The 23437-nt window shown below is 39.1% G+C and overlaps 3 protein-coding genes and 1 pseudogene across 4 annotated transcripts; 2 read left to right on the forward strand and 2 right to left on the reverse strand.

Annotated features, from left to right (window-relative positions):
• The first annotated feature begins 9298 nt into the window (after positions 1-9298).
• LOC143566227 (pentatricopeptide repeat-containing protein At3g49170, chloroplastic-like) lies at positions 9299-11782 on the forward strand. The gene has a single exon (XM_077052977.1). It carries the CDS (start codon positions 9424-9426, stop codon positions 11611-11613), a length of 2190 nt encoding a protein of 729 aa, XP_076909092.1. The 5' UTR covers positions 9299-9423; the 3' UTR covers positions 11614-11782.
• Positions 11783-12082: 300 nt separating this feature from the next.
• On the forward strand, positions 12083-14802 carry LOC143566204 (spermine synthase-like). Its single transcript, XM_077052960.1, has 10 exons — positions 12083-12811; positions 12968-13012; positions 13096-13172; positions 13254-13376; positions 13488-13592; positions 13668-13740; positions 13826-13897; positions 13970-14165; positions 14284-14413; positions 14595-14802. Exons 1-10 carry the CDS (start codon positions 12706-12708, stop codon positions 14652-14654), a joined length of 987 nt encoding a protein of 328 aa, XP_076909075.1. The 5' UTR covers positions 12083-12705; the 3' UTR covers positions 14655-14802.
• Positions 14803-14974: 172 nt separating this feature from the next.
• LOC143566228 (plastidial pyruvate kinase 4, chloroplastic-like) lies at positions 14975-18421 on the reverse strand. Its single transcript, XM_077052978.1, has 4 exons — positions 18328-18421; positions 17036-17457; positions 15218-16825; positions 14975-15134 (listed from the first exon to the last, which is right to left on the reverse strand). Exons 1-4 carry the CDS (start codon positions 18376-18378, stop codon positions 14999-15001), a joined length of 2217 nt encoding a protein of 738 aa, XP_076909093.1. The 5' UTR covers positions 18379-18421; the 3' UTR covers positions 14975-14998.
• A 1591-nt stretch (positions 18422-20012) lies between these two features.
• LOC143566205 (cyclic nucleotide-gated ion channel 1-like) lies at positions 20013-23102 on the reverse strand (annotated as a pseudogene). The gene is made up of 5 exons (XR_013141199.1): positions 22279-23102; positions 21942-22243; positions 21749-21860; positions 20983-21219; positions 20013-20893 (listed from the first exon to the last, which is right to left on the reverse strand). The product of XR_013141199.1 is annotated as a cyclic nucleotide-gated ion channel 1-like (transcript).
• Positions 23103-23437: the final 335 nt, after the last annotated feature.

The following is a 23437-nucleotide window of genomic DNA, read 5'->3' on the forward strand; positions in this document are numbered from 1 at the left end:
TTCCGCAGCCACTGCGGTAAGTCTTTTGTTCTCCTCCCGGACAGCCAGCGCCTGAGCTACTTCTTGAATGCGAGCTGCTTTTAACTTGTCGTTTTCACGACAAAGCAGCTCGACGCGCGGCTGCATCCGGGCCAGGAGAACCCGAAGCTCATTGGTTAGCCTACCCTCCTGGTAGCTAGCCATGGCTTCCCCCAACGCACCACTGGGAGCTGCGTGACGAGCCCACTCCACGCACTCCACAGGTGTGCGAAGGGTTGTTCCTCGGCGGATGTTCCATCGTGGAACATACACTTTATTGGAATCCGACACAGCAAAAAACAAAAAGCAGTTAGGAAAAGATGATATAAAAAAAAAAAGGCCAAAAGAACCCTACGCACCTGTAGGGTCAACAACAGGCCGATAGCCGCCAAACCCATCACCTGAACCTAAGGAAAATCCATCCAAGAGGTCAGGCAGATGGGAAGGAGGCAGAGGTTGGCGAGAAGCCCCAAGCATACCTGAAGGATCAGCTGTAGCTGCCGACGTCGGAGGCATGGAGGCCGCCGCGGTAGAAACCAACGGAGGTGAACTCACCGGAGGTGAACTCACAACCGTGGTCGCCGCTGCGGAGTGCGCAGAAAAAGTAACCGCCGGCTCAGTGAAAGATGCGGTAAATATGGCACTGACAGCCGGCGGTGATGTCATCACAGCTGGAACAGTTGGCTCAACGGAGTAAGCAACTGAACCAGCGGAAGCAGGCGCAGCCGCCTGGGTCGTCGCCTCAGGTAGGCTGACCAAGCCTACCGTCATGGGTCCGGAGGTACTCCTCCCCGCTCCACCCTGGAATGCGGTAGCATCCACTCCTGCGCAAAGAAGATAAGTATTAATGATGGAAAGCTACGAAGTTAAAAATAAAGGAAGTTTGTACTTACGGGTTTTCTTGAGCCTGAAAGTGCGGACAGGCGGGGACGAACCCGATGGAGCCGGCCTCTTTACGCCGCTCACCGTCGTCATCCTGGGCTCTCCGGAGGTGACAGTCGCAGCCTCCGGAGCAGTGGTCCTATCACCACCCGGGTTCCCCGCCACCTCCTCGCTCTCGGTCTCTGAATCAGACCGAGGCACCGGATCGACAGTGGAGGCCACCTTCGCCTTTCCCTTCCCGCCGGCAGCCTTCTTCTTCCGCACCAACGGAGGACCATCTGCGGATTACTCATCAGAACATAAGATTAGAGGAATTCCAGCAGAGGTTTCAGCATTCAGGGGTCGAGGGTTGAATAACGCCTTACCTGGCCGCCTGGCGCTCAGGATCTCGTGGCCTGGCGGGTAGATCTCCACGAACCGATCCGCCGTCTGTTCAAGGATGGGCAACTCGTTCTCATCTAGAGCACGAGTACCCATCCGAGCGGGACTGTCAGCCTCCCGCGGATACAGGAGCGACTGCAAGTCGTTCCCCTCTGAAATAAAAGAAAAGCAGTTAGAAGACAAACCTATATAAACAAAGTAAACAGAGCATACCGTAAGGAACAGAGTTCAAACCGTATTCGAGGACGATCGGGATCTTTTGCGCCTCCGCATCCTTCCACACCCGGCTCATCCCGAGCGTCACCATCCCGGACTCTGCAAACCGGTAAACCGGAGATTGGACTCGGGAAATCTTTGAAAACCATTCCGCCTCCTGGTAGTTAGAGGCGTGAAGGCTGGGGAGAGCTTGCCCATTCTTAAATTTCATGGCAAGGGGGATGGCGCGAGCGGAGATATAAAAGAACTCCCGCTTCCACGAACGAAAACTGCGCTCGGTTGCGCAAATCTTCAAACCCTTGATCCGGGTTATCAGAGTATACCACCCCTGGATGCACCTCCAAAAGTAGAAGGTCATCAGGCGGTCGACGAAGGGCTCAACGCCCAGAATCCGGCACACCCACTCGAAGTGGCGAATCTTCGCGATCACCATCGGGTGCACCTCGGTCAGGTGTACACCGTGCCTCTCTAGGACACGGTACACAAACTTTGTCAAAGGGAACCTAAGATTCCCATAGACAAAGAATGCGGCATATACCCCGATCTTGCCTCTGGGGGCATCATACACCGTCTGATGAGGTTCAGGAAACTCAGGCTCGAGAGACTCGAGCATGAACTTCCTGACGATGTACTGATATAGATCGACAGGCAGAGCACACTGGCACTCGCCAGCAGTACTCTTGTCATCGGCGTACACCCCAGCCTCCTGGGCTGTAGCCTCAAGATCGTGAGAAGACATCTTGCACGTATGAAGAGAACGATTTCAAGGGAATGCTCGACTGAAAAGGTGAGTATTCGCCGGAAATCGTTTTGAAGATGAAGAGAAAAGTGAAAGTGTGGATTACAAAGGACCCTCTCCCCCTTTATATACTAATCGCAATTAATGCGATGAATTTAATGCGAAAGAGAGAGAAATCGAAGGTGCAATGAAACTATGACACGTGGCAAAAAGCAAGCTGGCAACAGCTGTTGAAAGGACGCGTGCCATTAATTTCGCGGCCATGCGCCCGAAAAATCGCGCCCACGCGCCTGAAAAAGCGTCTGGAATGACCAGGTACTGTCACGTCACCATAACTTCCTGCATGTCCTGACACAGTCAGAAGAAACCGTCGCACGACGTTTCAGCAGTTTGGACTGTTCTTATCATTTCACCAACTCTTCGAATTTCAAAAAAATTCAAAAAAAAAATTCAAAAGTAAGCGGGAAAATACCCCTTACCTTGGCAACCAAGTAACTGTAAGACAGGTGCGGGTACAGTATCAAGGCAAAACCCTTCACATACTTAGCACCTGCAGGGAATTGAAGCCAAGAATACCTTGGCAACCAAGTAACTATAAGACGGGTGCGGGTACAGTGTTAAGGCAAAACCCTTCACATACTTAGCACCCGCAGGGAATTGACGCCAGGAATACCTTGGCAACCAAGTAACTATAAGACGGGTGCGGGTACAGTGTCAAGGCAAAACCCTTCACATACTTAGCACCCGCAGGGAATTGACGCCAGGAATACCTTGGAAGTAAAGTAACCGTAAGACGAGTGCGGGTACAGTGTCAAGGCAAAACCCTTCACATACCTAGCGCTCCGCAGGGAATTGAAACCAAGAAGGATCTTCTGGGCAATGCTTGCGGAAACGGGAATAACATCCCCGCATAGCGGGAACGTCGAGAACTACATTGTTTGAAGCTCCATGATGGAATTGGTGGTTTTAACATAATTGATCACTATGTTCAAAACTACCAAAACCTCATGGAGAATCCACACAAGTGGGACTCAACGCTCCTGACTTGCGAGGAGGTTACAGACCTACCCGCATCATACCCAAAGATCAAGCAGGAAAGTCGGGAATTTCTGCAAGTGACATAAGGACTTCCGCGGGAAGAATCCCCATGGAAAACCTTAAAACTAAACCCTTTTCAAAACCCTTTGCTTAAGTCCAAAAGTTCACCTCACTTTATTAAACATTCATGAGAAGAACATTGGACTGGGGGGACTTGAAGAGGTAGGTCCCAGCAGAGCCCAGTTGGACCCGCAGGACTCACCTTGAAGAGAGACGTCTGCGCAGAAACCAACTGGATCCGCAGGACCCACCATGCTCAGAGACGTGACGTCCTTACGCGCAGTACGCAAGCTGTTCCCGCAGGAAATGCCTCCCAATGGTGAAGTACTCCGCCTGTTCCCGCAGCTGCGGATACAAGCCATCAGGGAAGGCCACCCGCGCAGCAAAGCTACACGCACAAGGCACTTAGCTCTCAATAATTCAGTTGTCACCTGAAGGAATGAGCAAAGCCGGGAACAATCCCGCACAAAGGCGGGAGGGGGAATACTTCCGCCCAAATAAGCCAGTCCGTACGATACGGGAAGATCTTTTGTACTGTACCTGACGAGGTATGGGCAAAAGATCTGACCAAAGATACGACAGCTCATTGACAACAGTATGGCGAGCACCATGCTCTTGTACTGTATGTCACTATTAGCCGCTGCCTACTCACCAACTCCTGTCATACCACGTGCATAGCCGGCAGTTGGTGGAAAAGGAATAGTACACAGCAGGCCTGGTCACTGTCAGCCGCTGCCTACCCACCAACTACCAGCATGGCACGTGCGTAGGCCACAGTTGGTAGAACAGGAATACTATTCAGCCGGCTATACCTTCTTGGAAACCTACCTTCGGCTATAAATACCCCAAATGGTATGATCATCTCATCTCATCATCTTATCATCATATACTATCTCGTATTACATATTATACCTGATATCTGCTCTAGCAATCTCAATATACATTTATATTCAAGAGCAATCTAGTCTGATTCTCACGCCGGAGGGTGGTCACAAGGAGGAACCCCCCCCTTCTCAGTGACGAGCTCGCGGTGTCTGTTTTGCAGGTTATCAGAAGAACCATCTTTGCCGGGTCTAACCCCTCGTGGGAAACATCTAACCCCCAGGTTATCCGTAATCTGCCCGGGACCGATTAGTGTTTCTTCAACATGCAAATCCAAGAGCTTACAAGAGAAAAGATGGTTTGTGTTAAATAAACAAGCAACAATCATTTTATTTTTTTTAATAAAAATGTTAATAGCTGTAGAGGATACTTTCAAATTTCGATTACACTTGCTCAACAGAGTTGGGACCAACATATGGTAAACTCACTATGTTTGCCCCAATTATTCCCTTAAAAGAAGGGCATGGGAATTTTATTATATTTTTCTCCCATCTCTCAAAACATAAAAATCTTATATTTCTACAATAATTCCATTGAGCATCAGATTATCATCTCCGGGTCATCAACATCATATCGTATACCTTTTAACAAATTTAACTAATTGCATTGGTGTTCTCCTTAATTCCTTGTGCACTAAGCAAAATATAGACCCAACTTAAGCTACTAGAGTATACCTTTTAAAGAAGAAAGTGTTTGATTTGTTTACTCGGGTAATTAAAACACGTACGTACATAAAGCAAGCGGTTAAATCTGCTTTACTTTAATTTATTCAAGACTTTTAGACGTACGTACTAAAAGTTTTTCAAACCAATTGTCGGCAAAACTTTGTTTTTTTATTTTATTTTATATTGTCATTGAAAAGAGAGGAGAAAAGGCATACAAATTCCTATCATATTTGTTTATCGTTCCCAAACCAAAAAAGAAAAAAAGAAAGCATAACACAACACGTCATATATATCTGATCTGACAGGCAACAAAGTGGTTGATGGATGCATCATTTTCACCAAATATATTTTATATCTAACTAATTACTATTACTAAATAGCTAGCTAGTCTAGTAAATTAATTCACCGAATATTGGGGTCCTACCACTTACGTGGAGGCAAAGGATGGTTACGTGTGGCTTAAGGCGGTGGTCGATCAATCCAACAAATTTAGCCCAAAGTTGTCGCTTTTAGGGACCGCTATCTTAACATATAATGTGCTAGCAAGTTTAAGAGAGACTGAGTTTAGAATTGAGAATATATACAAACATAATATATAATATATGTTGTTAAATCATATATTACCAAATATACATTACAATACTATATATATATATATACATATATATAAAAGCTGAAATCAAATAAAATTCCATGCAGGTTAATTTGGGTGACCTCAAATCATACAACGGGTTAATTTAGGTCAACTCAAATAATCGTGTTAATTTGGTATATGTAAAATGGCCACATTAGTCATTATGTGTAAGACATTTAAAGATGAAACAACAAAAATGGTAAGGCAACATATCATGCAGGGAGCTAGGTCTGGTGAAGTGTATTTTCGACATATGGACCAAAAGGGAAAGAGAGAAAAGACTAGTAATGTCGTTTCAATGAATTGGTGATGAGTTAACAAGTATATATATGTATTTAACACGTAAGGAGGAGGTAGATGAGTTTAGTAATGATTTACCATGAAGAAAAATCAATAACATCTTACATTTGTAGCTTGCATGCAACAACTCGTTCACCCTAGTTGAACATGTTATACAAAACCTCTTTAATAATGTTGATGTAATTTCTTTTAAGTTTTAATTCAGATACATAAATGAATATAACATGTTTGAATGTCATGTTTCATATTCTACAAGTCAGCCAAAAATGATGATTGGTGGTTCTATTTCTATCTGTAATCTGATCTATATAAAAACATACCACTTTCTAACTTATTATTCTGTGGGTCAATGTATAGCTTGCTCACTATCTTGTATATATGTATATATCTATGTATGTTATTATTGATATAAATATGATAAAGGCATATATAATGAAGTTTTTGAAAAGGTAAAAATTCACCACTTTTGTTTATACATTATACAACCGTTGGTTTGTTTTCATAGATTGGGTATGTTGATGTGATGCTAAAGAATTTAATGTTAATAATCTAAATATAAGTGTTGAAAAATCAACAAAGCAATAAATAATACAATAATAATAGTTATAGGAATATAAGAAATTATGTGTTACAGCTAAAGAGTAGTTAATATAAGGAATTAATAAAGCATGTGCAAAGTTGTTATGTAGTAGGAGACCGCACCTAGCAGGCCCATGCAATTTCACATGGTGGTGTGCCCACGCAACGCATTGTGTTAGTGGTCAATCCAATTGAAAGTCTTTATTTTTGTCCAAATGATAACACTTCATTTGTATATATATTGGACTCTACCAAAATATCAACGACTTGGACTCCTAGCTAGCTTCATGGTCAAAGTTAAACTATATAATATAAAACTAATATTATTTATCCAACTAAAGATATAACATGATCGATCATAGAATATAAAATGTACGTGGGTATATTGATGTTATTATTGTTAAAGCCAGTCAATTACTAATGATACATGCAACTAGCTTGTAGATAAGTTGACTTGGATACTATATATATAGTGTTTCGTATTATTATCTATTAAGTTTGTGACATTATTGATTAATGGCGTCCCCATGATTGTTAACACATCAAAATCACGGGTTACCAATGCATGTGAAAATCCACCTTTTCTTTAATGTCACTTTCAAATTTTCTCCACCTAGCTTAATTATATTTCTTCTTCAAATATATTTCTATGCAAATTCTTTAAAAGCTAGGCAATTCAGCTAATACAAGTAAATTTATATATATATGTGTGTGTGTGTGTCATTAATTAATGTTGGCGAAGATATGTGTTATGGTGTGGTGATGGGTGTAGTTGTCCCGCCGGCCACATCACCCGTGAGGATTTGGTGGGCGCAACAGTTGTGCCCACAATGGGGTGGAGGCTTTTGATTTCACCCTATCATATTTCATATACAATAACTAAGACATGTCTAGTGAGAGTGATTGTGGTATATATATAGCCTTATTCAACCTAATGGCAAGTGGTGATAAATGAAACATATAGAGATGAGCTTGCTCACTTATTTCTTTAAATTTGGTTATAATTACGGCCAGCTATACAATGAAAGAAGATTATGTTATGAATTAATAATCGCAACCATTAAAGTTGAAAATGACTACCACTTAATTGGATTTGTACCAAAGGAGCTTCTAGCTAGCCTAGTGATATTATGGTTAAAAGCTACAAAACTTATCAAAAGTTGTGGCTTGTTGCTATCCAAAATGTAATGATATTTTTGTTGCAGGTAGCATGTTGCCATCTCTAATGAGTAATGAAATATATGGTTGAGGACCTTATAATTAATTAAGTAAAAGAGATGCATCGAAGTGAATAGATAGGGCAGGGCAGGGACCATTTATGCATATGCATGTAGCTAGATATGCATCTATATATTAGTTGGTTTTAATAAAATCATAATTAATTAAACGAAATTAAGTAATGTACATTCTCTCTTAGACTAAAACCATAAATCTCTGAACTTGATAAAAAAATTAGTAACAAGTTAACACATTCTTTCTTAGACTAAAGTCATCAATCAACAACCTCTAGCGTCTAGTGTGTGGGTTTATTAGATAGATATCCATATGCAACTTTCAATCCTTTAACGGGCCCTTCTTTTGCAAACGGCCCAGACCAAACCACAAACAATTTATATCACAAGCAAACTAAATCTATACAAAATATGATGGATACACTTTATGTACACTCTATTTTATATTAATTCTAATATGAATCTATCAATATTATTATAAACATATATTATATTGTCGATTTTAATTTTATATTTGGAAATTAGAAGAAAAACGAGCTAAAATGATCATGTTAAAAATAAGAAATGGACATGTTAATAGCGGTCGGTCTATTTTCACATTACTTCTATGTATATATTAAAATATCATGTTTGGATCTATTTTGCAACACGAACCAGACATCCTTCTTGATTAATTCAATAACTTTGTACACGCTACTTTCGCTAGTTTCCACCAAAGTGTACCTAACTGCCTAAGGTCAACCGTTACCAAGACTGTGTTATAGCGTCGGTTGGGCCCTACCAGATGGGCCAACACCCATGAAAACACCACTCTTTTGGGTGTGAGAAGCTGATGCAGTTTCGGAAGCGATCAATGGCTCGAGAGACTCATGATTATTTTTCAAAGACGATAAAACGAACCAAAGGTTCAAGAACAATATCCTTTTAATATAAAACTTAAATAAAAAAACTAATTAGACAATAAACCAGATAACCGTATTTATACTAAACAGATTAAAGATAAACTAAGAAACAAGATAAACTACGAAGTTCAAATTTAAAATAATAACTAGTATTTCGACAATCTAGTTCGCAATCAAACTTGCCACGCCACGATTAGAGATCACAATCTAGTTCGCAAACAAACTCAAAACCGAAGTCAATCTAGTTCGCAAACAAACGCAAAAACCGAACAGTCAATCTAGTTCGCAAACAAACTCAAAAACCAAACAGTCAATCTAGTTGACAAACAAACTCAAAAACCGAACAGTCGACATATATAAAAGTCAAACATTCCACAGTACTTCCTTGAATCCATATGGTATGGATTAAGGGCTGAGAACCTTCATTAGACTGCAACAAAAAAAGTCCAACAGCCATTCTAGTAACATGGGCGTAATCACATATTTTGACACACATCATGTACCAAACATTTCATATGTTTCCAAACACCTCCACAACTCCAACAATCATATTAAATGTACAATGATATTAAAAGTAAACATTTTTTCATTTACATGCCATTCCGAGGCTTATGATATCATCATTGCTTCAACGGAGGCCATAATCTTCGTTTAGAGTAGAGATATATTAAGTGATGAGTATAGGCATTTCATCCACCACCTCACCCCTGACCTCACCACCTTCTCCGTCCTCCTCAAATCCTGCATCCGAACCCGTAATTACCAACACGGCAAACTCATTCACTCCAAACTCAACCAATCCGGACTCAAATTAGACAATATCATACTCAATTCCCTCATTACATTGTACTCCAAGTCTGGAGACTGCCTCACAGCTAAATCCATATTCGATTCCATGACCAATGATAATAATAATAATAATAAGGATTTGGTTACTTGGAGTGCCATGATATCATGTTTCGCACATAACGGGATGGAATCACAAGCCTTGCTTACATTTACTGACATGCTTATACACGGAGAATACCCGAACCAGTTTTGTTTCTCCGCCGCCATCCACGCGTGTTGTAACCGGGATAACGCGTGCACCGGAGAAGCGATATTCGGGTTCGTGATCAAGACGGGGTACTTTGAGTCCGACGTGTGCGTCGGGTGTGCGCTGATTGATCTATTCGCAAAGGGTTTTCGTGACTTGGAGTCCGCGCGTAAGGTGTTTGATAAAATGCCCGAGAGAAATTCGGTTACTTGGACTTTGTTGATAACGAGGTTTGCGCAGCTGGGACTTCATAGAGATGGGATTGAGTTGTTCTCGCGTATGCTGATGTCTGGGTTTATGCCTGACCGGTTTACGATGAGTAGTGTCGTGTCTGTGTGTGCGGAATTGGGTTTTGTTTTGGTTGGTCAGCAAATGCATTCTTGGGTGGTTAAGTTAGGGTTGTGCATGGATTTGTATATCGGATGCAGTCTTGTGGACATGTATGCGAAGTGTGCAACTACTGAGCCTATGGAGGATGCTAGAAAAGTTTTCGAACGGATGCCTGACCATAACGTGATGTCTTGGACTGCGGTTATAACAGGATATGTGCAAAGTGGAGGTCTTGATGCAGCTGCAATTGATCTCTATTGTAAGATGATTACGCAAGGTGATGTCTTACCAAATCATTTCACTTATTCAAGCGTCTTGAAGGCATGTGGCAGCCTTTCAGATCTTGAAATTGGTAAACAGGTTCATAACCATGCGGTTAAGTTAGGTCTAGTGTCTGTGAACTGTGTCGGCAATTCTCTTATTAGCATGTATGCCCGATCTGGTAGCATGGATGATGCCCAAAAGGCTTTTGAAGTTCTTCTCGAAAAGAATCTAATATCTTACAATGCCATTGTGGATGGGTATGTTAAAAATACTAGTTCTGATGAAGCCTTTAAGATGCTTAATAAATTTGAGGAGACTCAAACAGGGGTCGATTCTTTCACATTTGCCAGCCTTTTAAGTGCAGCAGCCAGTCTTGGTGCTGTTGGAAAGGGCGAGGAAATGCATGCTCGGCTGGTGAAGTCAGGGTTTGCTTCAAACCAAAGGGTATGTAATGCTTTGATATCAATGTATTCTCGGTGTGGTGACATAGAAGCAGCTGCTCGAGTTTTTAACAAAATGGACGACCGGAATGCAATATCATGGACTTCAATTATTACTGGTTTTGCAAAACATGGTCTAGCAAAAAGTGCTTTGAAAGTATTTGATGAAATGCTTGAAGCAGGTGTGAAGCCAAATGAAGTCACTTATATTGCTGTTTTATCAGCTTGTAGTCATGCTGGGATGGTTAATAAGGGTCTGAGACACTTTAGTTCAATGTATAGTGAGCACAAGATAACCCCAAAGATGGAGTATTATGCATGTGTGGTTGACTTATTAGGAAGGGCAGGCTCTCTTGAAAAAGCCGTTGACTTCATTGACTCGATGCCTTTCAAGGCTGATGGTTTGGTATGGCGAACATTACTAGGAGCCTGCCAAGTCCATGGTAATACAGAATTGGGAAAATTATCTGCAAAAATGATCACTGAGCTGGATCCAAATGATCCATCTGCTTATATATTGTTATCCAACTTGTATGCTTCAAAGGGTCAATGGGAAAACGTGGTCAAAATCCGAAAAACCATGAAAGAAAGGAACTTGATTAAGGAAGCAGGTTGCAGTTGGATAGAAGCTGAAAACCAAGCTCACAAGTTCTATGTAGGGGATACATGTCATCCCCGTGCACATGAGATATACAAAGAGTTAGATCAGTTAGTAGTAGACATAAAGAAACTAGGTTACGTTCCTGATACAGATTTTGTTCTTCATGAACTTGATGAGGGAGAAAAAGAACGATACTTGGTTCAACATAGTGAGAAGATTGCTGTGGCGTTTGGGCTAATAAGCGTGTCGAAGACGAAACCAATAAGGGTGTTTAAGAATCTTAGGGTTTGTGGAGATTGTCATACTGCAATGAAGTATATATCAGTAGCAAGGGGGAGAGAAATTGTGGTTAGAGATTCGAATAGATTTCATCATTTTAAGGACGGGTCATGTTCTTGCAACGATTATTGGTGATGATTTCCAGGTGGTTTTAAAAGCTGTGACTTGAAGATGCTAAGTGTTTCATCCATGGCTGCCTCTTTCTAGTTGCCGATGTACATTGATGAACATATGGATGTATAAAAATTTTGCTGTATGTATCTTGTAACAATAGAGAAGGTTTTTGATATTCAAAAAGGTTTTTAGTTCAACAATATACAGAAAATTGTACCATTAAATTTGGGTCCAAAAGTATGAAGTATGATTTAAGTAGTATAAGATTTTATATATGCTTCAGAATCCAAAGATAGCATCTGACTGCATGTTTCTAAAATGAATCGAAGTACAAGAAATGAGAAATGGTTATGGCCCGACTGTATTACGTGTCAGCGTGTGGCTGATCAGTGTAACGCATGATTTATCTAGTATAGGTGATTTTTATGAAGTTTGAAGTGTTATGAGTAACAGGCAATTAGACATTTGTTCATCTTTGATGTTTTGAAGTTGAATTTAATAGACAAATTTAACAGTTGAGTCTTTATTGTCAAAATAAGCAGTTGACTTTTTATAATCTCTATCAACAGTTGACTAATTTATAGTCAAAATCATGAGGTTTGTAGTATTTGAGGTTTAGTGCTTCTCTTTTATCGGAAAGTAGTGCTACTCTGGTGATTTCAGTCAATATATCATTACTTATTCCTTTTTTATTTGTGTGATTACTTATACAGAATCTTGATCTTCAGCTTATATCTTAAGCTAATTTAGGTAGCTGTCCATGTGCTCCAGTTTTAGATTAGTGTGTTTACAGTACAGATTCGTTTAACTAGAATCCACTTTCTGAAATGTTCCTGTTAAAGTAAACAATAAAAACTTACAATGTCACAAAAGAGGAAAGCGGAATCAAATTAATGGTCTCTGTCAAAACAGAATATAATGGTTGCTGAATTGGATGTCCATGTGTCTATGCAGGATTTCTTCTTTGATGCAACCTTTCTGTATTCTCTACTGTTATATAATATGGGTTTTTTCATATGTAATATTCATATTTATGTTATTTTTCTGCATGTTTAATATATAAAGTGTAAGGTATGTGTTTTGCTGATTAGAGGCTGAAGCTGGAGATAATCTATGGAAGCTAATATCCCGTCTTGCTGCCTGAAGGCCCAAGCCTTCCCTATTGACCCTCTAGTTGGAGCCAAATGTCATGCAACTGTTGTTTCTGGATGGTTCTCAGGTCAATATCCCGTCTTCTTTTAGTTTTTTTTTTCACTAAACTTTGTTACTTCTTAAGGGTGTTTGGATATGCACTTTTAAAAAGTCATTGTTTGGATGTGTTGTTGCAGCTTGACTGTTGACCACCTTTTGATCATTATTATGTTGTTAATTGCAGATAAAGTTGGTAAAAACAAGTACTTCAACAACCCCATGTGGCCAGGTATGTAAAGACTCAAGTTCATGCTAGTTGTGCCTGTAAGTTATGATTGCAACTTGAGCTCATTTTTTTTTCTTTGCATGAAGGAGAAGCGCATTCCGTGAAAGTAGAACAGATATTGTTCAAGGAAAAATCAGAGTACCAGGAGGTCGTGGTTTTTGAGGTATCGCATTTGAAGATCAACCTAGTCCTTAATCATCATTATAAGGAATCATATATATGTTGAAGTTTTTTTGGTTTACAGTCTGCAACATATGGAAAAGTGCTTGTCCTTGATGGTATTCTTCAGCTGACCGAGAAAGATGAGTGTGCCTATCAGGAAATGATTGCCCATCTTCCCCTTTGTTCCATTGAATCGCCAAAAAAGGTACCGTCATGCTACCTTGAATATGTTTTTCAAATACGGATATTGTTTGGATATTATTTTTATGTGAAATAGATAAGATGGTTAATAATAATATCGTATGGTGTATACCAGGTTCTGGTTGTGGGAGGCGGTGATGGTGGAGTTCTTAGAGAAGCATCTCGCCACAGCTCTGTGGAATTGATCGATATATGTGAAATAGATCAGATGGTTATAGATGTATGTGATGAAAGTATAATCTCTCAATTTTTATTTTATATCACCGGTGCTCATTCTGTAATTTCTGTTTTGTAGGTTAGTAAAAGGTTTTTTCCTGAGTTAGCTGTTGGCTTTGAAGATCCCCGTGTTCATCTCCATGTCGGTGATGGTAATTACTTGTCTTTTTTATATTGACCACATGTGTTTTTATTTAACGTTCGTCATTTTAAAACATTATTTTCTAATTTGGACAGCTCTTGAGTTTATCCGGAACACACCAAAAGGAAAGTATGATGCCATTATCGTTGATTCGTCTGATCCTGTGGGTATGTTATGCAAGTTTCCCCAACATTTTCAAAATCTGACAATTATCGTTAACTCATGTTCTCCGAATGTAGGTCCTGCTCAAGGCCTTGTGGAAAGGCCATTCTTTGAGATGCTAGCGCGGGCCTTAAGGCCCGGTGGTGTTCTTTGTAACATGGCAGAGAGTATGTGGCTCCACACTCATCTTATTGAGGATATGATCACCACTTGTCATCACATATTTAAGGGTTCTGTTCATTATGCATGGACAAGCGTCCCCACATATCCCAGGTAGTTTTCATTATGTTGGAGATTTTATAATCTGGAAACGTTATAGAAAAACAAAAAGAGAATCAAACAAAAGCCGGGATATAAATATAAAGAAAACTCAATGTTAGCATATTTTACACGGTGTTATTGGATTCATACTGTGCTCAACGGATGGCCCGCCTGTAAACTTCAAGGTTCCTGTAAATCCCATTGAGAAGCTAGAGGGAGCACTCAAGCATCACAGAGAATTAAAATTCTACAACTCACAGGTAACAATATATATAACTGTCACATCATCTCTTGCATTTGAACTTCATGATTAATAAAAAATAACTAAAGAGTACTTGAATGAAGGACTGAAAAAGATCATGTTCATATACTTGATATATTGATGTATTCAATATAAAAGTTGAAGTACCAAGTACTGATAATATATTAAATGATTTACAGATGCATAGAGCTGCTTTTGCCTTGCCTTCTTTCGTCAAGAGGGAAGTGAATTGTCTTTAACGTCGTTAGCATTGTGTGATTCTGTGTGAGCAGCTGTTATGTGAGGTTTGGTTTGTTTGTCTTTTGTACATGTTCATAAATCTTTCTTTTGAATTTCTGAGGATATAGCGATAAATTTATTTTGTGAGTATGCGTGTGCACGCTTTGTCTTGCTTTCAGATGTGTGATTTAAATGTACACTTAAGAGTAACAAATTTGATTTAGATTTATGTTATTGAGCATATATTACTTTAATTGTTATTTATAGAATAGTAGGTAGAAAAATGTGATACATGTTCTAGATAATAATATGCACTTATGCAGTCAATCTTTATGTACAGACACTACAATACAATATAACATAATTAAAAAAGGTGGTTGGATAATACAAGTGGTTTCACTTCTGCCTTGACCTTTGTAGAGCTGCTTTTCAATATGGCATCTAAAGTGCCAATGGCTTCCAGAATATGCTTCCCTTTGTTCAACATTATGCAACTTGCCCTGCAGTATGTATGCATAACACACTTAAAAATCATTTCTCTCAAATCTAAACATATTAAACAAATTCAAATTCAAATAACAACCTTCTTCCGCACGCTACATCTGTTATCTCTGCTCTAGTAGGCACACCAGTCTTCACCAACGTCTCGAGTACCTGTGTTGCCCAAATAACCGGGATATGCGCGGCACTGCATATCGACAGAATTTGTTCTTGAATATCTGCTAACAACTCCCATCCGCACTCAACTGCAAGATCGCCTCTAGCAATCATGACCCCTAAAGGATTTGGTAGCTTCATTGCCTCCAAAATCATGACAGCCAAGTTTTTAATCCCGTCTTTAGTTTCAATCTTTAAAACAATCCCCAACCGCTCTAGCTTCCTCTTCTTAAGCTCTTGCTGAAGCACAACAATATCATTCACATTTCGGACGAATGAAATTCCAACCATGTCAGCATGTGTACCAACAAAGTCAAGATCAATAATATCTTTTGAAGTTAAACCTTCGTACTTAATTTTACTCTCGGGGATGTTAATAGATTTCTCTGGACCGAGTTTAGTTCCACGTGGACCGGCACGTGTAATGGAAACAACTATTTCTGAAACACTAGTCCCTTTGATGACTCCCCATATTTTTCCATCATCAAAAGCAATAGGCTCTCCAGGTTTGACCGAGTCAAATAGATAACCGGATGAACAAGTGACTCTAGGAGTGCCAGTGCCAGCCATTGAAGAAGTTACTTCTTCGTTTGAGCTATCTCGTGTTATCACTAGCAAATCTCCAACTCTTAATCTAACAAATGTCTCTGTAGGAGGCACATCCACCACACATCCAAATGAAGCCCTTTTTTTGTTCCCTTTGATATACAGTTCCGTTCCATTTTCAACATAACATGTCTTTGTACAATCCGCCATGAATCCAACACCGTTAAAAACAGGGAATTTCTTTGAAATCTTGAGCAACCTTTGTTTTCCTCTCGTGTCACTAAATCTAACCGTGTCGCCAATTTCAAGCTTCGTGAGAAAATCTTGGCCGTCCACATATAGGACCACGTCTGGTAAAACATGAGGCGGTGGCGGGCCTGCACCCTTTTCAGCAATCCAAACACGGGCCGGGTTGATCACATTTCCATGCACGTTCTTCTTTGGAGCTATTTTCATTACACATGGACCAGGTTTCATCTTACCGGTTCGTAGCTTCGGCCCCGCCAAATCCATGAGAATCCGACATGGCTTCTCCAGCATCTGAGAGTTTATCTTCACTCTTCTAATAATCTCACTCCAAACACTTGGATCACCATGAGCACAGTTGATACGTATGATCGTGGCACCTTTTTTAAGAACATCGGTAATAAATGTTTCGTTGGATATGGCTTCTGTACCAACTGTGACCATGATATGACTTCTTTCATCTTGAAGTGGACCGATGAGCAAATCCCGGTTGGAATTTGCCTTACTTGTCATCATACTTGTTGTGAACTGACTTTTGTTACCTTTGTCACTACCAACTAAAGAGGTTGACTTTAGGTTTTCCAACATCTGGATTCCTGCAGAAAGGCTTGCGATTACGTATGGATTGATTGTTTCCAAGTTCAAAAGTCCGACTGAAGATAAGTCGTCTTTTATCTGGTCAACATCAAGGCTTCTGAGAGCCAAATAGTGTATCAGGTTTGCAGCACTCATCGCATGCCGTCTGCAGATACAAAAACACACTTGTATTATTGCATGTCAAAGTTTAGAAAGCCAATGATTAGTAAGGTAGCAGTTGAATCTTGATTTATGCAAAAAAAAAAAAAAAAGAAAAAAAAAAGAAAAAAAAAAAACTCAATTAACTGCAGTTTTTGGATTCCATATGACTTGATCAAGCATATAGCATTATAAAGCAAAATAAAGTAATGTAAACCTGTGACACTGTTTTAGTCGAGAAGCATTCCACTGTTCCATTGCTAAAGCATGCATGTGAATCGCTTTTAGTTTATCTAGAAGATTTCCATGGTTTCCCAGAATTTTAGCATGATCTTCGCTCGGGTATAATGAAGCAGCAGCGACTTCCTTCGATGTTTCATTATTTTTGCGACTGTTGTTTGAGATTGTAAGTGATTGATCATCAGAGTAAGCACCAACGATGCTTTCATGCTCATCATTTCCCTTTCGAATAGCAGATACGATAAGCGTCAATGGAAATACACGTTTATGTGTCCTTAAACTTTGGAACATCTCACTCCTTGAAACTAGTATTTTAGCGTTAAGTCCACAGGACAAGTGTGGAGGTTTCTCATTTGAGTTTGAGGGTACCAACAGCAATGCTTCAGTTGTGTTAATGCCCTGCAAATATTGGCCCGAAAAAGGTCTGTTAATTGCCAAAAAAGAACAAGACATTTATGCTGCCATAAAAATTATAAATTGCAAAGAAAGACAAGCATAATTTGATGAATTAATAAAATTTGCAGGATAACCTTGCATCACATTACATCATCAATAGGAAGAACTTAAAACTTTTATAACACCCTATAACTTTTTTAGTAGTTATCAATTATAATGATTTCACACGCGTTAGCATAATATAACAATTTAGTAATCCTTTCACACACGGTTAGCATAACAATTCAGCCAATCATCATTATAACTTCAGGTTTTCTTTAGTAGAGATATAACTACACACACATATATTCTGACATGGGAAAAATGTCGTAAACATTTTGGTCAAAAGACTCAAAACCTGTTATGACTCGAAGTAAAAAGATCATTTTTAGAACAACTTATTCTATCCCAAACTTGTTAGCCTGCCCGACCAGCTAGGGATGAGAAATTTTGTACCGAGTACTAGCACCGTACCGAACACAATTGGTACTGGTATTTTGTTTTTCATGTGTTGGTCATAGGTATTATTCGATTTCGATATTTTCAATGGTACTAGCACCGACTACCGAATTGATAAAATCGGTATGGTATTCGAATTATAAAATCACTCATTTTCGGTATCTATATTTTTCAGTTAGTACAGGTTCGACACCATACTAGTACCATGGTCTCATTACCCATTAAGCATACAGAGAAATGTTTTTTTTTTCTTTATAAATGACCTGTTTTGACCCGAACCAAAAGGATCATTTTTTTATTCTAACCGAAACCAACCCATTAGTCGGCAAGTGAGTATTATCGGTCCATAAGCATTAAGTTTGAGAGTGTGCTTACATAAGTCGAGGCGGCATGGCTGGCGAGTGAAGGTGCTGCAGCGAACTTCATCTACAAGATAAATGGTTGAGCTAAAGGATGAATATATATATATATATATATATATATATATCTTCCAACCTGCTACTGCTGATAACAGTAATGATTTCAAATACCATAATTAATTAATAATTGAAATTAAGAGTTTCGTACACAAAGACCCTCATGATTGTACATCCTACCATACATTTCAAGAACAAGTACATATATATATATATATATATATATATATATATATATCCAGTCCAATCCAATCCAATCCAATCCAATCGGGGAGAAATAATAAGAATCAGAAACTAAATTCAACAGCCAAATATATATCCCAGAAAGAAAGATCAAAAGACATGTATCTGTAAATTAATAACAAGACATATGAAATGAATAAAAAAAAGGAATTCACCTTTTTGAATTATTGGAGATGAAGATGGATGAGAGAAGAGGAGTGTGGCTGCCACGAGCCACCCACCCAGATTCTTCCTTTCTTTTCTTTCGTCAAACAAACAAATAAACATACATACGTACATAGTACATACATTAACCTAATTTTCTTTTCTTTTTATTATAAAGTTGTTGTTATTCATAGCTGTCAGTTTATGACATATATATCACAAAATATGTTTTAACATGTTTAAATTTGACTTTAACAAGTATTTTGTCTTAAACTAGTCATGTTTAAATCATTGTCCCAACAGAACATGTTTAAATATTTAATTTAAAATAATAATAATAATAACAATAAATATACACTTACATACCATTATATTTATGTCCGTCATAACCTGATATTATATTTTTAATCGACTTGCTTCTATGGTTTTTTGTTTCAACTTTCAAGTATGTTCTGGAGTTATGGTTTTTTGTTTCAAATATATCATGGATTATTTATTAATTAAGACTTTTATGCTCGTTTTGAAAAATTTTGTTTTGTGTGTAGTTATTTATTGTGTCTTTAAACAAGTCCCTTAACAGATATTAACAGGTTAACATGTTACAAAACAGGTCCGTGTTTGAGAAAAATGACAGGATTAATTATCGTGTCGTGTTCGTGTTTAGTTCCGCAGGTCATCGTGTTTTATCGTGTCCCTAAAGTAAAATTATCTTGCACCTTTTTTTCTTTCATTTTTACCATCTTAGGTGGAACTAGTCAAAATATCAAAATAAAAAAATAATAAAAAAGATAATATCTATTTTTTAATAAACCACCCAAATAAATAAAAAAAACACAATAAGAAGAAGAAATCATCATCATCGTACTCAGTATATCCCATCAATAGCAAAGCTATGATAGGGTCTGAGGAGGGTAAGATGTAGACAACCTCTACCCTTTAGAAATAGAGAGGCTGCTTCCGGTGAGACCCCCCGCTCGATAGTAGTTTTGCATCAAGCCTTGGACATTAGGCAAATAACAGTCAATCATCGAGACACCGCCGATTGGTGCATGTACCCTTGTCTTTCGGCTATCAACGCCACCATATGATGCCTGATTAACCTTCCGCCACTTTTAACGTTATTTTCACGAGATTAGTAAAATAACGTCAAAATTAGTGCAATTTCATTTTTGCCCATCGGATGGTTTACACATATATACATTATATGCGCGCACCGAAAGAAAAGCACTAATAAGAAGAAGACATGTGACAAGCATATGTCTATTAACTTGTTCCTGACTTATAATGTATGGTTAACTTACACTTGAAGACTTATCTACAGTTTTACAAATGTGTTACTGATAAAAAATCACCCTTGATTCTTTTACATCATTCCAAGTAACTACATATGTCCTCCTTGTACAACACAAATAATTATATTAACATAAACCAAACTAATTTCATCAAACTGCAGCAGTCAAATCAGGCTCTGCTGGCTTCTGAAGCATCAACGGTGGTAACTTCTCAGGAACTCTCTTTTTCCTTGCACCATTTCGCCTCACACGACGAAGCAAGTTACCTGCAAACCGTGATGCATACATTGTCGCACCCAAACTAGGTGCATTCTCATCAAATCCACTCAACGCATCTTGCAGCCTGTTTTCTTCTTCCCGAAGCGAATCTTCCAACTTCTTCCTGCAATGCCGCCTCCATGCAACCTGTATGAAACAAGCCGCCCATGTCCTCCACTGCTGCGAGTAGAACCTAAACGTGTGGCGCGACTGCTTGCTGTGAAGCCTTCTGAACTGAGACGCTACAAATTTTAAATCATCAGCCACCAATGCAAACGCCTCAACTTCTTCAAGCGCTTCAACGGTTCTAGTAGACGTAGGGAGGTTGGACGATGTATGCGGGTCCAACGCCCATGTAAGAAGCTCCTCACCGCAAAAATCACCAGGTTTTAGGTAGTCAGAGTTGAAAAAGCCCGTTCGACCACCGTTGGTTGTTGCAGTTAATAATTTGCCTCGCATTACAAAAAGCATCTCATCGACCGGGTCCCCTTCCCTCACAATGTAGCTGTTCTCCGTGTAAAGAATCGGTTTTAAACGGTCACACATTGCATCCATTAGTTGATCATCCATTTTTTCAAACATGGGCACCTAAAACAACCATTATCATACTTTATTAAACTTAAACACTCGGTTAGCATAACCGCAAACAACAAGGGAATGTATAAAGAAAGACTGGCCCTTTTTAAAAGTTTCAAACAAAGATGGCGTTTTATATCCCTTCGGAGATCCTTAGGAAGGTTCCGAATCAAAGTATCCTCGTCAACGCCTCGTGTTTCCTGCCATCTATATTGTTCATACCTTCTAATTCGCTCCTTGAGAGATTCCGGAAGCATACGATGGGACATCCATTGCTCTGCGTCTCGTCTTTTCACCCTCATTTCCTCCACTCTTATCGTTGTCGACTGCAAGTAAGTCTATACACCATTAGGCCTTTAAAAAAAATACTAGTTTCAATTATATAAAAAATAGAGTGAACTGCGGTTTTCATACTTGTGGTTTGTGACTTTGTTTAAATCTGAAGTTTTAGTCCACTAGTTTTAAATTTGCGATTTTTGTTCCTATGGTTTCATTTCACTTACAATTAAATATGAATTCATTAACCCCGTTAAGTCTGGTCGTTAAACCCATCAGCGTGTCCCACACGTGAGGGGTAGTTTTGTCCTTTTTTTTCCCAAATACACTTCAACCCCTCACGTGAGGGATCTTACGAGTTAGGACCGGGGTTTATTAGGGGAGAAAAAGGACAAAATTGCACCTCACGTGAGGGACACGTTGATTGGTTTAACGACCAGACTTAACGAGGTTAATGAATTCGGGTTTAATTGCAAGTGAAATGAAACCACAGAGACAAAAAACGCAAAACCGCAGATTTAAACAAACCACAAGGGACGAAAACCACAGTTTACTCTAAAAAAAATAATCAGTAGTTAGTTACCAACCAACCTGCATATCTCCAATGAGAAACGAGAATAAAACCAAACCGAATATAGATATACACACTGCAAAGCAAATTTCCCACACATAGGTGCTTGTTTTCAGGTTTTGGCCTAATGAACTGCAAAATTGACCAAGACAACAATATTAGTATTAGTATTATCTATGTATTTCAATGTAAAGTCAACCAGTTTTTGCAGACCTCAGATTCTGCAGGCCCCACCAAAAACAGTAAAAAACTTTTGAGGAAAATCAGTTGTGCTGACAACACCAGATTGAAGTGCAGGAAGAAACATTCCAAAATCATAAGGAGGATTATCCATTTCCACAATAGGGCAACATTTATTCAAATACGCGTCTTTAAGTGCCAGATCCTCCATATCATCACAAGAAAACGAAGCAATCAAACATCCCGATACACCTCTCAGAGGTATTCCTGCACGTCTCTTGCCAGCAACTTGCGAAACGTTCAATAGAAAACAAGTACCAAAACGCCCCTAACACCTAAACAAATATATAATATGCATTAAGGGAAAGACTAGTTGCTTGTTAGATATAATCATATAAATATATAATATGCCACCTCTTACATGACTAGCCAACATGTAAAGAAAGAGATTAAAAGCGGCTCCAGCCCATGCGGTTTCAGTAAGTATGCCAGAAGTTTTCGTGACCTCGTTGTACAGAGGATAGATTCGAAGCATCCTCGGGATGTACTGGAGAAGTACAACAAACTTCAACATGTTTTTTGTGTGCAAGGGTTTTGATCCGTGAATCGTCGGTATAATGATCAAAATCACAACCTGTGGCAATGGAAGAACAGCGAGAACGTCAACTAGAAAGTACGACGCCATATATCTTTTCGTAATCAACCAAGCATCCTCAACCAGAACACCTCTACCGAACACTCTAGACGAAGGAGCGACAAAGCCAGTATGGAACTGGAATACGATATGAGCTATGTAGAAAATATCCATGAACGAACGCAAAACGCTAGCTGTGATCTGCAACCCATGGTCCAAATCCAGGCACTTGGACATGTCGTCTTTCAGTATTGGAATATACAAGAACAAAGGGTCCACTGAAACAGCAACCACACACGACAAGACGAATATTTTGTTCCACTTTTGCAAGAATTTCCCTTGTGGGTTAAGCACTTTCTTCCTGGAACCATGGTCTCTACTTAGAATCCAGTTTAATGAACGAGAACGCGATTGCATTGATCGTTTTAACCTCTCGACTCTTCCAGAACCATGTTCCAAGCCTTTCCGGAACCCACTGGAAACCGAACCTAAGGATGTTCTAAATCTGTTCAGAACCTCCATTGCGGTTTTTCTCTGATTTGCAGTCCTCATAACTGGTCACATTATTATAAAGTTTTGTGTTAATTTAAATTTAACGTGCATTAATGTTAATATTCCTAACTAGAACAAAGTTATATCAGTTTTACATATGCATCAAATTTTTCGTGAACAAAAATAAACAACTTGTGTACCCTTAAAGAGATTAATCTTAAACAACCAATTCAATTAGCAGTTAATCTGATGAACATAAACTGCTCTTCACTGACTTGATAATTAATACTATGATATATAGAATAACTGAAATAAGAAACTAAGTAAGTATACATACATAGATTTAACGAACCATAAACACAGAAACATAAAAGATTGCACGTACAAGAATAGATGTTGAACA

Source organism: Bidens hawaiensis, unplaced genomic scaffold, assembly GCF_021521415.1.
Source record: "Bidens hawaiensis isolate Kalapana, Puna unplaced genomic scaffold, B.hawaiensis_p1.1 tig00022752_1, whole genome shotgun sequence".
Taxonomy (NCBI): domain Eukaryota; kingdom Viridiplantae; phylum Streptophyta; class Magnoliopsida; order Asterales; family Asteraceae; genus Bidens; species Bidens hawaiensis.

Bases quoted from the DNA above. Each gene is read 5' to 3' on its own strand.
- LOC143566204 (XM_077052960.1), top strand. From the start codon at position 12,706: ATGGAAGCTAATATCCCGTCTTGCTGCCTGAAGGCCCAAGCCTTCCCT. The intron at 14,166-14,283 runs GTAGTTTTCATT...GCATATTTTACA, and splicing joins AGCGTCCCCACATATCCCAG to CGGTGTTATTGGATTCATAC. The intron at 14,414-14,594 runs GTAACAATATAT...AATGATTTACAG, and splicing joins TAAAATTCTACAACTCACAG to ATGCATAGAGCTGCTTTTGC.
- LOC143566228 (XM_077052978.1), bottom strand. From the start codon at position 18,378: ATGAAGTTCGCTGCAGCACCTTCACTCGCCAGCCATGCCGCCTCGACT. The intron at 17,458-18,327 runs GTAAGCACACTC...CAATATTTGCAG, and splicing joins GCCATGCCGCCTCGACTTAT to GGCATTAACACAACTGAAGC. The intron at 15,135-15,217 runs GTTGTTATTTGA...TACATACTGCAG, and splicing joins GATGTAGCGTGCGGAAGAAG to GGCAAGTTGCATAATGTTGA.
- LOC143566227 (XM_077052977.1), top strand. From the start codon at position 9,424: ATGACCAATGATAATAATAATAATAATAAGGATTTGGTTACTTGGAGT.